The 14,852-nt window shown below is 42.8% G+C and overlaps 1 protein-coding gene across 6 annotated transcripts in view; it reads right to left on the bottom strand.

Moving 5' to 3' along the window:
* DENND2B (DENN domain containing 2B) overlaps window positions 1-14,852 on the bottom strand; it is a 172,043-nt gene that overhangs the window by 23,816 nt on the left and 133,375 nt on the right. For all 6 annotated transcript variants that reach the window (XM_065839171.2, XM_065839170.2, XM_065839174.2 and 3 more), the window contains 3 exons: window positions 8,154-8,231; window positions 4,228-4,368; window positions 1,140-1,288 (listed from right to left, as the gene is read on the bottom strand). In XM_065839171.2, coding sequence (XP_065695243.1) covers window positions 1,140-1,288; window positions 4,228-4,368; window positions 8,154-8,231 — 368 coding nt within the window. The remainder of the gene's footprint in view (window positions 1-1,139; window positions 1,289-4,227; window positions 4,369-8,153; window positions 8,232-14,852) is intronic.

Raw genomic sequence — 14,852 nt, 5'->3', positions numbered from 1 at the left:
TGAAATAAAATGTTCCTGTTGTTCTAGACAACAAACAAGACTGTTAAGAAAGTAACTTTATAACCCGAGAAGGGTCTGCAGCTTTAAGAAATTGTCCCCTAAAGGTTGTAAAGCTTTTACTATGCAAAGTATTTTTGCTATTATATACACTGGCGGCCACTAAGTGCAGCTATTATTCCTGGCGGTCATTCAGAGAAGGTCAGGGCTGATAAAGTGTTTAACAGAGTTTGTTTGGGTAGATCCATCTGTGTTTTTAACCACCCATACAGTCTTTGGTGTCCTTTTAAAAGACACTGGATGTTCCTCAGTCTAATGAATTGTGGTCTTTATTTTTATTTGCTATCTTTTATTTATTATGCCACAGCAAAGAACATCTTTACAATGCCCATACTTTTCTATATGGATTACATAAGCATCTATTATAAAAAAGGGATGATTCTTTGCTGCGGGGCAGGGGTACAGGGCTCCCATTTCCTTGGTAAAGGCCATGTGGAGTTGTGACCTGTTGCACCTGGTATGTTGAAAGGATGCAGCAAGGAGCCTAAGATGGAGCTGTGGGAAGGAAATGGCTTTAGGTCATGTCAGTAGCAGGAAAAATATCCTAAAGGGTTGGGATGGACCGGAATAGCATTCTTAGCACTCCCACTGGATGGGTTTGGTACTTCAGGATTTGGAACCCAGTGCCATTAACAAATTCTTTGTACTGCATGGAGCAAAACAGGTGAAGTCTCAGCACCCCACTGGCTACACTGCAGGGCCACAAGGTGAAGCACCTCAGAGGTGATCTCTGTCTGCTACAGTTTATAAATTTTCCCTTCCAAAACCTGAAATGAAATATCACTAGGACTATATTGCTTCAAAACCCTGTGCAAACATCATGCTGACTGTGAAACGGGTAAGTCTTGGTATTGCCATTTCACAGACGAGGAAGACACAACAAGTGGCTTGTGGCAAGTGACCACTAGTGAATGTGTGCCCCACCTGATGCAAATAACTTCCATTGATATAAAAAGTATTCAAATCCTACAGTGAGGGGATCCTCACATCTGACAACCATTCTGGACATTCCATAAAGCTTTTTGTATCTGGAGATAGTACTGACCTGAACAACGTGTGGTTCAGCTCCCTTTGGCACTTACCTGAGCTTATCTGCTACAAAAATCACACGCCGCTCCAGCAGGAGAGAAGCAAAGATCCTGATGATCTGACGGACACTGAGGCACTTGAAAAGGCATTCAAAGTCCACGTGTTCCAGGCGTGAGTCCATCGGCCGCCGCAGCTCAATGACCTGAACACATCCAACAAACACCAGTCAGCATCGCCGGTCAGTGCTGACAGCGCCGGGGTGCCCGGGCCCTCCAGCACCGCTCCATGCTCTCCTGGTGAGGTGACACAGAGAACAACCCCCATCCACTTTTGCAATCCGAGGCTGGAGGCACAGCACTCCAGAGAAATGGTGTGTTACACAATTAACTGTCAAGTCATTCTTCTTCCCAGAATACAGGTCTGCACATTAAATCTGCCAGCATTTCCAAGGGAAGAATAATTCTGCCTTCTAAACACCCTGTCAGAGATGGAAAGCTTGGCCGAGTCAACAGAATGAAGCAAGTAATAAACTGGGAACACTGGAACCAGAAGTTTACAGGATTAAAACAGCCATAACAATAAGTCAAATTTGGTTTAAACTTGGCTAGCAATTCAAATCCACTTCTAGCTAGGAGTCAGGGACTGAATTTAGAGGCCAGGCAAAATTTAAACCAAATTTATTTCATTTTCACTCTTCTATGACACATAGTTCACTACATAATATTTAAAACCTTTTTTTTTTTTGTCATAAAGATATGTACATATATATACTTAACTGGGGAGACAGGAAAAGGTCTTAGATGGTGACTTGTGACATCCCTTTTAAGTCTAATTTTCATACTTCATCCATGACCTCAGGCCCTCTCCTTCCTTTTCTCAAATGCCTTTTGCTCGATTCCTTTATTATATCTTCCTCTTACTCTGCAATTGACATGCTCAGATGTGGAACTTGAAGGCAGAGGACAGAAAAAAGAAGAGGGAAAAAACACATGAAGAAGAGAGTAACAGAGGAAGAAAAATGTGAAGTGCAAAGCAGCAAATGAACTACTGAGGAATTTGAGGAAACAGAAGGGAAAGGGGAAAGTTGGCCAACTTGAAGCTGTGTTGAAATCTCTGAAGACATATTAACAGGAACACATATAGACCTCCTTCTATCCATATGTCCAAAAAATCACCATCACTTTATTGCTTTAGATGACTTTTATGTTTTCATGCACATGACACCACATTCCATGAGCATACTGTATTGGGTTTAAACTTAAGTAGCCCTTACAAAATTCCTCACAAACACACTGCTTTAAGGATGTGATCAGCAGCAAGATCACGGGATACTGGAAACAATACCAGTTCATACCAGTTTAGTTGCAATATTGTGACTGGTAACACAGGACTGTAAAAAGGAAGTCACTGTTAGAACAGTATTTGTGCACAGATGTACTTTTTTAAAGTCAGAAGCATTATGGTGGCAGAGTATTACATACCCATCACTCAGTTCTTGCCTCAGACAGTGGTAAGAATCAAATTGTGGAGTGATGACGCACCGAGAAACACTGCCTGCCCCTTCCTCACGTTCAGCAAAGGTGCCCAATTCCACTCCTTTGCATTGGGATCATAAGCCCAAATCATGTTTATGTGCCAAATCACGAGGAGCTGGTTTTACTGCATCTTGCTGCAGGGTAGGATGCAATGCAAGTTACAGCAGCTTTTACAAATGCCATGGATGTTTTCTGTTGCCTGGCAAAGTCTTCTGCTTCAGTCTGCCCATCACAAAGAAATATACTGTCTGCTTCCCAATTAATCATCATCTTTGTTTAGGCCGGAGGAGCCACAATGGAAGGACAAGATTCTGTTCCTAATTAAGCCAGTGCATTCCATTTAAATAACGAGTTTGTACTAGCAAAACAGAGAGCAAAGCTCAGCCAGAAGAGAGTGGTTTGTTTGTTTGGAGTTATCTCAATGTTTTTCTCTGGGACAGTTCAGAAGCTTGAGCAAAGGACAGAGAAGTTGCAGATCCATGGTTCCCAGATATATTCACATCAAAAAAGCATTATCAGATTGTACGACTGCTATGCCAATCCAGCCTTTTAATTTTCCTTTGCTTCTCCACAAGAAAATGCTTGTGACTTAAGCATGCCTTGCAAGTCACTTATACAAGGAACCCTTCACATTTCATACCAAGTGACATTACAGGTCCACTCTGTCAAAGTCAGTGGCATTACACTTGGAGAAAATACGATTCAATGTAAAAATAGTAATAGCACTGTAAAACTAACCCTCAGGAGTGCAAAATAACCCTAGAGGGGATTTTTTTTCCTGCTTTCGCTAACTGGGCCAAATTCTATTCCTATCTGCAGTAATGTATTTCCTCTATACGCTTGCCTATCTGAGTGGAGCTACTGTATACTTACATAAGAACATGCAGAGAGCAGAATTTGACACAGCAAAAGGCAAGCAAGCCTCAAATTACAAAAAGCTTTTTAAGCAAGGCACTAATATTGCCATTTTCCAGTAAGGCCTATGTTGTATAATGCTAGGCTTCTGGTTACTTGAGTCAGTAATAAAAGCAAATGAAATCTATTAAATGTGCGTGCACACACACACAAACTATATGACATGCTTTTCCAAATATAGACTATTTCTTTTAGGGCCAGTTAAAGAGTATTATTGCCAAAAAGAGACATTTAAGTGCTGTTGGTCACTCCTCCTACTAAGGCTGAGACCAGCAGTAATGAGGTTGGCAAAAAAAATCAGCTGCTGAACAGTTCAAGCACAGTGAACATGAGAAACTCACACTTGCTCATTATCACTGTGATACAGCCCGGCAATACTGTCATTCTGTTAACTCACTAGGCCAGGCACACTAGGACATTTGTGGTGTTTGTGTTTTTTTCCTAAATGCAGCATATTAATAACATTAAAATAACAAATACATAACAATAAATTGGTTTATAATCATCAGTGGGAACCAGCATCAGCAAATCAACCCTGGTGCAGCTCCCGCACTGTTCATTTTGAGGGTGTTCGACCTCCCATGCCTTGCAGTATCCCCACATCTCCTCCTGGTTTTCTTCTGCTGTTTGATACTGGACTGGTGAGGGCGGGGGGAGACTTTGACTTTTAATGTTTACAGTTGCTTTTTACCTCATTTCCAGCTCCAGGCAGAAAGGTTTTCACTTTGATTGTCTTTCCAGGTGCAGGAAAAGGAGATTCCATCAGGCTTCTCATAAATGGATAAACCAAGGCAGCAGATATTCCCCTTCTCCTTTCAACCTCATCCAGGATCTGATCCATTAGTAAGACACAAGAGAGAGAGAGACAGAACATGTCAGCACCACATACACTTTTGAAGCATCTTTTGACCCACATGTGCCTAAACACATGGCAGATCTAAGTTTTATTCTCCTCTGCCATGCATTTCTTCACTACTGTTAAAGATACGGGATTCGATCGTACTCTAAAAATGATAAGTTTTCCAGCTACAAAACGGAGCCTGTCTGTGAATGCGGTTAATACAGAGACAAGTTAAAAATAACAAATCTGGAAAGGAGAAAGAAGACTCAGCATGGCAAAAGGTATCTATATCATTGGGATTTTGCCTGAACAACAGAGTGAGCTGAAGGAGAGAAAGATCAAGACAAATCCCATGACCACAGGCCAGGTCAGCATCGCATCTCAGTGGTACATCTTGAGATTTGTATTAAGGAGAAGCACATTCTTCTCCCCTGGGCATCTCTTCTGTTTCAACCGAGAGGGCAGGAAAAAGCCAGACCAGCAAGAAAAGCAACCCTGCCCACCATGATACCAGCAGAAGTGCACCAGGAAAGGGCTCCCGGAGGAGTCCTGGCTGCGGTGGCAGCAGCCGTGTCGAGTCTGCGCTGAGCTGGAGCCCGCCGGGAGCAGCTGCGTGCAGCGTGCCCGGCTGTTTACACTGAGTGCCTGCACTAAGGTCATTTTCTGTTTGACATGACGCAGAGCAGGCAACCCACTTTTGAAATAAGCAGATGGAACTTCTTACAGACGGAGAGTACTATTATTTTCTTCTCTCTTTGGTCACTCGGGCCAACATAAATTAGATCACAGCTAAGTTTTCCCACATTAGACAGACCATATAGATGATAAACCTAAAGAAGATGAGAAAGCAAGCTTCAAAGCAGTTAGTGGCTTGACCTGAAATGGTGATCTTTCAACCACTACTCAAGAGCAAAAGGCCATACAAGAGTTAGTGGGTCTGAGCCAGGCATTTTCCCTTGTTTCTCTTGGAAATGCTTTTCACCGAAACGGAATATTAAAAGATGCTTAAACACAAGCTGGTGACTTACAACGATCGCTAGTGACACCAATGCCAGCAGACACATTCACTGGTGCGTAGTTTCCCCTTTGTCCTTGCAACACAGTAAAGACCTAACTAAAGCAGAGCCCACCTTATGTACATAGCTTGCATTCCAGTCTGTAGAAGTGGCAAATAACCATAAATGAAGATATTAATTTCATTCTTGATGTCATTTGTAGCACAACAACTACTCTCACCAAACAAAACCAGCTGCCCAAATGGGAAGTAGCAGTGAACCCAGGCTATGTCCCAGGTCCCTTAGTGCTCCTGCACACTGCCACCTCACGTGGTAACACACCCAACATCCAGCTCCTTTTCTGCAGTTACTGGTTGATGCTTCATGTTGCTGGAGTTGGGGGCCATGTCCCACTAAGCTTCAAGACACAAATAAAAAGGAGCATTTAAACTGAATAAAAGTTGAACAGAGAGATCTCGGGAGAGAAAACGGTCAAAACAATCTGCTGAAATGATGACCAAAAGAACTGGCTGGAAGAAAGGACATTCATGGTTCTCAAGTCTGTCTGAGCAGTAGGTATCACAACAGTGCACATCTAAGACTTTGAGGAAGATGAAAATAATGCAGGCTATGAGAAACAGGACGATAAACATTTTAAAACAGAAGACTCCTTTTGCTTTTCTGATAAATAATATTCAAGGTTTAATATCTTGTAGTCTTTCTTCACTCCCATTTTCCTATAAAGACAACTGTTCCTTCTTTTGACTAATTCTGCAAAGTGCACCATCATGATCATTCTCCTCTCTTTCACTGGATTATCAATTAGGACAGTCCAAGTTCTTCTTACTAGACTGGAAAAAGAATCTGTCTCACTTTTCAAGAACCTCCGTCTCCATCCACACCACATCCGTCTTTGGAACCAAGAGGTTTTTGGCACCGGTGCTGTCAGAAGGTTGAGCAGCCCATTGTAGGACAACAACGTGGTGGCCATACTCCAGTGCGATGGGGTCTTTTTATGGTCCAGCCTCTCCAGGAGCCCATGAATTGAAAAAAGAGCCTAGATGTGTTACAGCCCTACGCAGGGCTCAATATGCAATTGGGTGAGATCCTTCCTTCCTGCAGGAGCAGGAGAGGCCTGGGTGGCCAGGGCCTGCCTGCCACTGTGCCTGGGCACAGCCCCTGCTGAAGCCAGTGAAGTTGCACTCACACATCAGCCTCCGGTTCACTTTGGCTGGATGATCTGGCACCTTTTTTCAAGTTACAGACTAAACTGGGAAAGCAGACTATTTGCAATTTTGATGTGACCTTCCTTGTCTGCTGCACATTTATACTCCAGCTGCTGTGATACTTGCTTGTAATGAGGATGCTTAGATTCTCCTTTTTTTTTTTTTTTTAATCCCTCTCTGAAATGTTTTCCTTTGAAAATTAGTGCATTATCGAAATCTGATAAAAACAGAAAAGCAAACAGCCTCAGGACATCTGTCCATACCATGAGTCTGGTGAGCTGTGTTATCCTCCCAGAACAATGCAATCCGTTTCACTCACAGATATCTGTGTTTAGATACATATTATGTCTAAGAGACACTGTGATAAATCCTTGATTTCAAGCTTTATGAAAGACGTCACAGAACCGCAATTAACTACTGCAAGCCAATTGTTTTTCTTCACACAAGATTTGTGTTAAACAAAGTTTTATCTAGAAAAGCTTGAAACCTGCTTTGAAGATAACATTCTGTATGGTTATTAGATCATATGGACAATATAAATGCTATGATTTTTATTTAATTCAGTGATTTACAGTTCTTTTCAACTTTATTCCCATATCAATTAACAAGAAAAATCTGTATAAGTTCTATGAGATTTCCCATACCCGAAGTGGAAATTGTTGGCAAGTTAAGATGACATTTCTATGAATACTGTATAGAAATTGGAAAAGTGAATGGCAGACATTTGGCATTAGACATATCATTTTCCACAGATCATGAGCAAATCCTATATGATATTCTGAGGTAGATTTTGCAGAACATGCTCTCAGAGGACCAGGAGGCCCTAAACTGGCAGCTAGAGAGATACTTCAAATGTTAATCAATCACAAATGTTTTTAATAGTTAATTTTAATAACCTTTTGTCTTACAGAAGAATAATGCTAGTAGCTCTAGAGCTGATCGGCAGTTAACTGTTTCTATGGGTATTCAGCCCCTCAGTTTAGCTGCAACGCCCTCCTTGTCTCGAAACTCTTGCATCAAGAAATATATTACCTAGGTAAACCACACCAGCATACGATGCAACTTTGGATTCATTAATGTGGAGGCCAATTAAAAGATTATACATGCTTTCCTAGCCTCCTAAGATTAAAAAAAAAAAAAAAATGTCAATAGAGTTAAGCATGCATAACTCATATATCAAATAATCTTTCTTCTTAACCTCATCGTTCCACAGGATATTGGAGTAAAAGTGGCACTGGCCCATCATTCAAACTGTGGATGCCAAGAATTACAGCTCAGCACAGAATGGCTTTAGAAAACAATGGAAAAAACTTCAGTCAGCCAGATCATACAGACACCCAGATGTTTTTTGAATCAAGTTCTGCCTAAGTCACAGAAGTAATAAGACATTCTTTGATGGACCAAATAATAGGGGTAGAATGTTCAAAACAGCAACTGTAAAATACAGTTATCTCCCATCAAAGGAAGAAATTCTTCTTGTCTGGTTCATCACTGCGGGTGTGTCTCAGTAAACAATCAAATTAAAAAGCAATATTGACAAAAAAAGTTGTCTTACCTTGGAAAATAAATCAAAGCACCCCAGCCGGCTGATGACACAATAAACTTCAGGTAGGCGTGGGCCTTTTCCAGTTGGCTAATAACAGTAAAAAGAAGATTGAGATGACATATTAATTTGGAGTCATAAGGAAATACACTTCTCTCTCTGATCACACGGCCATCATGTGACACCTTTCACTATCCATTTCTCCATCAAAACAACCACTCGTGAAAAAGCATAAATGGTGCTTATCCACTTGGAAATCACAGCGCATTGGAGCTATATTCCAATATCGCTCCAGCCTGCAGCCATAAAAGCACATTTAACTACAACTGCAGCTCACACCTGTGCTATCAGTGTCCTCTGCTCTGGCTGCGGCATGAGGAGCTCCCCACTCACTCCAGGATGTTCAAAGAGAGCTCATCTCACAGAAAGCAAGCTTATAGACCTAAACAAAGGCAAGCTGCATGAACTAAATCGTTAACTTCCTCAGATTAATGCACGAGAAACATTGAATTCTTGAATAACTTAAACAGTGTCAAGTATGAATCAAAGATGCACACCCCATCCACCCCCCAAAAAAAATCCCCCTATAATACCGTCCTCTATAACCATCCTATTGAAGACATTTCCTAGAAAAGCAAACTGTTTGACTTGGCCTGACTGACGTCCAGCATACTGGACTCTGCAACCCCACCTGTACCACTGCAGGGAAGCCCTGTGAGAGAAGGGTATAACCACTTGCTGTATTTAGCTTGTATACAGGAAAACAATCAGAATTAGGCCAGTGTTGAGCACTTTAGAAAAACCATCCTCACTGGCAAGGTCCTCAGAGCAGAAAGCTGATCTGCCTGTGTCCTCCATGTGTACAATGAGCACAGATGGCAGCGACATCCACACATAGCAGCTTCCCACTGTATTTTTAATAAGCTGCAATGCAGCATTCCAGCTTTGTGTGGTTGCAACCGATTTTCACCAGATCAGCAGGCACGTACTTCCCGGGGCTGTTATTTTAACAAGGCAGTTTGCTGACTTCAGATAGATTCACACAGAGTCCCAAGATACAATGCAGGAAAGTCCCGGCTCTGCCTCGTCCAGGAGCTACATCCATCAAGGCACAGAAAGGCTGCAGGTCCACAGCAAGGCCCAGCACCCTGGCAGCAAAAAGCTGCAAGCAGGGTCTCAGACAACAGGCAAGGCTGCCTACAACATCTCTGCATCTCATGGAGTCAGCTGTGCTTGTGCAGCATGGAGTGAAAAGTGGCTGTGAAAGAATCAGCGTCACTTAGCCTCTTCGTGCAGCTGTACATTATTGATACGCAGCAGTGACAGAATCGTCTCCATTAATAACGACTGTGTGATAAAGGAGCTCAGTCACTGTTTCCATCAGCTTCTGCCCACTTGTACATTTAGCCAAAGTGGTTGATCATCTCCTCTGTATCCACATGGAAGGCCAGTAGATTTTTATCTTTGTCTCACCATTAGACTCTGCTGATACAGTGATTAGATTCCCCACTGTGTGTTTGACATTTACATGCCACACAGATATCAATCAAGAGAAAATGAGGGGTAACTGTGCTTTCTAAATCTGAATATTGCAATCTAGACTTGGATAGACAGCAGGTGCCTGCCTGTTATAATAAAGATCACAAAAAAATACCAAAGCTAAGTGAACACAGATGAGTCTATTTCTGGATCCAAACCTGCGCACTACACGTCACATCTCTGAAAAAGCAGAGCCCTTTTTTGTCCATATTAGGTATAAAACCCTTTCTAAAGGCACTGAGTGATTATATCAAGCATGTGGGATTTTGGTTAAAATCATTGTGTCAAATCTGCAGGAATGCCGAAGCCATGCCAGGAGCCTTGGAGAGCTCCCAACCAAGAGCTGTCTCACCGAGTGCCAGTAAAAACATCACATTCCTGGGTCATCTATAAGACCAGAAACAATAACTGTTCAGCACTTACTCAAAGATTCTCCTTTATGAAACATCATTGCTTTCAAATGTCTTAAAGGCTACATGTCTCTGAAAGCTGGGATTCTTCCCTCCTCACACTCATCACATAGTACATCCTTTTCTGTTATTTCAGAGACTTTTTCTTGCAAAAAGCACAGCCTCCCAGATGCACACAAATCATCTGTAAGAGGCAAAAAGAAAAAGCCTCAGGCAGAGCCATACTGAGGGGCAGGACTTCTCAAATTTCTGACACTGGCAACTCTTCACATAACCTGTCCTCTCAGACATTAGTTTATATCTCAAAGATGGATCTAAAACACCTGCTCATTGTGCTTCAGTTTGCTTCTTTCCCAGAAAAACATCATATAGGACCTGACCCTCCTCCCTTCCTGCCTGAACTCATCTCTCCTCACTAGGGGAGACCTTGGGCACTGGGTCTCGCCAGCAGTACTGGTTTAACCGCCTCTCTTCACAGAATAAAGTGCTTCCAAGTTGCAGACAGGGTGACTACAAAGCCTTGGAGTTGTGTCCTCCAAGGCCCAGTCCTCCACACAATGAATAGATCCAGTTCAGGGAAGCTGTATGGTACAGTAGCACAGCTGAGAGGCATCTGAGTGACTGCCTTGGTGCACTGCACTCCTCCTGGAAGAAAAGGGATGGAGAGGATGATGTTTTGGTTTTGTTTTGTTTTCATGGATCCCAGGATATTTTCAGCCTTAGTTCAGTATCACAAATGAAAACGCCAAGGAGTTTTGTTGATAACAAGACAGTTTCCCAAGAGGATGAATATAAACTGACAAGAACTTGGCTACAGAGTAGAGAAGCGGAGATCTGCATCCGGGCTGGTCAGCAAGTGCCTCAGGACAGTCTTTTTTATAGTGAGTTTAATCTGAAGTTTACTGAATAAAGCCCACTCCAAAACCTGCTAAGGCAGGACAAACAGCAGGCTTTTGCTCCAAAAAATAAGCCTGCCATTTTTCTCTTTCAAATCATACCTCCCTGCCCATGTTCAGCCTTCAGAGATCTCCTCCCAGCCTGGCACAGCAGCGCGAGTCTCTCACACACTGCAACACCTGCTTTCAAAGCAAGGCAGGCCATCCCTGTAGTGTGTGTCCTCACCACCCATTCAGACACAAAACTCAGTGGTCTGGGTTTTTTAAGGTACTGGGGGAGGTTGTGGGGTGTCAGGGAAGCTGCTGGCTTCACAGCCCCAGAAATAACTGGGGAATGCTTGTCCCAGCTTGTTGACATCAGAGGAACCAAAGCAATGGGGACCAAACACAACATTTTTCCTCCTGCCCTTCATCTCCCAGCTTCTCCCATCGACCTGAAGATATATTGTGGAGAGGAAAGGCAGCAAAAACAGACTGCCAAACAGCAAGAGAGAGGAACATGCACCATAGTCCCACCTGCCATCTCAAAGATGAAAAGCTTTTCCAGTGAGCTGGTTTCAGTTTCATAAACATTAGTCTGCAGCCCACAAGAGTTGCAGACTTCACAGTGTAATGAACTCCCCTCTCCTGCCCCAGCAAATGTAGGATGAACTAGTCCCACCTAACGACTGTTTTTCATGTTTTAACATACACACTTCATGTTCAGGCATCTGCTCCTCCACTGACTCATCTTACCCGGGAAAAGTGCTGGAAGAACATATTTTATGTGAGATGGAAGAGAGAAGTAGGATAGGGTGAAACAGATACTGCAAGTTTTAATCTTATTTCTGCAAGTACAAAGTCATCATCAGGCTTTCTGCTCTGAGAACTGTGCCTTCTCAGATGTCTGCCTTTGTGATATAAATGTGTTTCTCCTACTGTTCCCATAGACCAGCTGCCAGCTGTGGCAATGAACTGCAGAACATTGTTTTGAGGTTGCAGTATCTTATACTCCAGTATTGCCCCAGCAGCTAGAACTAGCACTTCTCAGCAACCACAGCAACTCCCATGGCAAAGAAAGCCAAGATGCTTGTGTATATCCCATAAAACAGCAGCTTATATGACATGACTGTCCCTGGAGACAGCGGCTGGCACAGCTGTGGATCCCAGCCATAAGGCCACTGACAGCCCAGGCTGCTGAGGAGCTGCACGGGATCCAAGCATCTCCCAAAGGATGCAGTCCTGGTATCCCTCTGGCTGTCTACACCCTTTTTCATGGGCTCCCAATAAGGAAAGTTTTTCAGATTTTCCAGCACTGGTGGGTCTTGCAGCCACCAGAAATCTGCTGAGAAGGTCCCTGATTTCACCACTGTGATCCTTATATATCCGCTATGCTCTTACTGGGCACAAGCCTATGGGGTTGCACTGACAGAGAAGAGCTAAGACTTTGGTCACGTCCTCTAGAAAGCAATTTTTTAACATATTAAACCAAGGCAATTAGTAAAATGAAATTATTCACTGAACCAAATTAAAAATCTGCATTTTGCAAGGTACAGACAGATTCATGTTACAACAGCTTCAACCCTGTTCCTTCCCCACCATGTTCTCCTGCTGTTCCTGTGCTCCTGCTCTCCCTTCTGCCCCTACCCAGGTTGCTGCACCGCAGCACCGGGGCCATTGGAATGTCCACTGGAGGTGGCCGTGACCAGCCAGCTGAGACTGAACCGTCAGCAGGAACTGCTCAAATCATCTCTGCTGCCAACATGCACATATGGCAGAGCCACAGCCCAAGAACAGCTCTGGAAAGGAACCTAGCAAGCTGATAGATGAATTAGCATGGAAAAGAAAGTTAAATGAATCTGATTATTAAAGAAAAATGTCTTATTGCAGTGAAATGGCATAGGAGTGAGAGTCAAAATCTCTACCATGTATCAGCCCATTTCCTTTTATATGAAGATGCATACTTCTCATGTCAAGTCACTAGGAAAGCTGTTACACAATTGCCTTGGAGGTATCAAGCTGGAAAACTTTGTGCTATCTATGCAAGTGGAGATGGTTTGCTGTGGTACAATAGGTTACATTCCATTCTAATCCTGTTCCAAAATGAAACAAAACAATATAAAAACATTTAAAGGGGATACTGTACAGGATTTTTAGTACAAACAGGATGTAATTGTCACTGTATCTCCTGAGTTAGTTTTGGCAGGGTTTTAGCACACACTCCCCAAAAAACTGGGTCTGGAAGAATCTGAAATCTGAAGGCAGAAAAGAAAAAACGGAGCAGTTTGTTTGTATCAAAACATGCCAAAGGAGAACAAGGCTGACAAAAAGTAATTGTTTCGTAAACAAAGGAATGGTAACAGCAGCCTCTACAGAAGACACAGATAGTCCTCCTTACCATTCTCGCAGGATCAGGCTGGTTGCCCTGTCCAGCCATGGAGCTGCTGCCGAGGACTGGCAAATGCTCCAGAAGGTGTGGGACACCTCTTGCTGGGTGTTAGAAGAGCATCCCTCGCCAGGACAGCTGGGGAATATTTTCTAAGGAATTAGCCTCACAGCAGTTGGCTTGTCTTGAAGCAGAGAAGTTTATAATGATTTTCGGGCTTTCTTATGGTTCTATATTACACACTATGGCTCCACCTTTCTCTTAGGTAATGTTTGCCAGAAACTGCATGTAGTTCCCAAATAATGGTTATTGCATTTGACAGAACTTGTTGGTCAGGAATGGGACTAATCGGGGGAGATGCTGTGCACTCCTGGACATCAGAACCACCCTAACTTAAGTTTTCAGAAACTGCTCAGGAAACTGTACAGCCAAATACAAAAATCTGCTTTAGAGCCCAAGCCTCTGGCATGTAAACAGTGCCTGCAGAATTCACCTGCTCCTTGTTGTCTGTACAGGTTCTGTATTTGCGTGTATAAAATAAGAAAGTATGCATGTGTCTGTAAATAGAATAAATACCACGCAGAGGTATACACCAGTGAGATGGTTCCACTCATGCACCGACATCTGCAGGGGACAAGATACTGTTACACTTTGTGAGCACAGCTGAACCCTATGGAGGAGGCGCTTCAGGTAACAAACCCAATCCTACCATTTCTCCCAGCAGGACAGTAAGAGGTCACAGGATCCAAATAGCAGCAAATCTCTGCTAGTTTTGCCATTTCCCCAGACAGAGAAATGCTGAAATATTTCTTTGCAGCTTCCAAAATCCTCTTTTTTTCTCAGCCCCAGACAGTGCCAGTTTTGCTTTCAGAAGGCACAGTAGGATTTGCCCCAGAAGGGGACAAGCTGGTGAAGTAGATTGGTATCACTCTTGCTTTACTCTGCTGGGTAGGCTGTACCAGGTAGATGAGATGTCAGCTTCTGCATGTCAGCTTTTGGAACCAGAGGAAACATCCTGAATTAAGTGATCTCCCAGGACAGCAGCAGATCAGTTTCATAACTGGCTTCACAATTATTACATAGATTTAGCAAGACGGTACTTATTTTTCCCCTTCTTAAATTGTTTTTTGCTATCTGATTGATAGATTTTTTTCCATGGCCAATAGAGGGTAAAAGCAATCCCGGAATATCTCAAAACACCATTTATACAAAAGTGTGCAGTACTGATTTAATTCTGTTCCTGGTATTTCTTACTGTGCAAACCCATCTTCTGTACCAACTGAAAGTCAGTGCTGTATTTTTATGTTGCCTTTAACGTAGAGTGGATTTCACTGAGCCTTAAGTGAGTAAAAAAAACCATACATTAAACTGTCATTGACTAACTCAACTATCTTGTCTATACATCTTTTTTATTGTGGCTGATTATTTCAGTCTCAACCTGGTCCAGGATCAGCTTATTTGCATTTCACAAATGTAAGCTCTGTGCATGATTCCAAACTTG

The sequence above is a fragment of the Patagioenas fasciata genome, chromosome 5, assembly GCF_037038585.1.
Source record: "Patagioenas fasciata isolate bPatFas1 chromosome 5, bPatFas1.hap1, whole genome shotgun sequence".
Classification (NCBI taxonomy): Eukaryota; Metazoa; Chordata; class Aves; order Columbiformes; family Columbidae; genus Patagioenas; species Patagioenas fasciata.
This window is presented reverse-complemented; position numbering and strand designations above follow the sequence as displayed.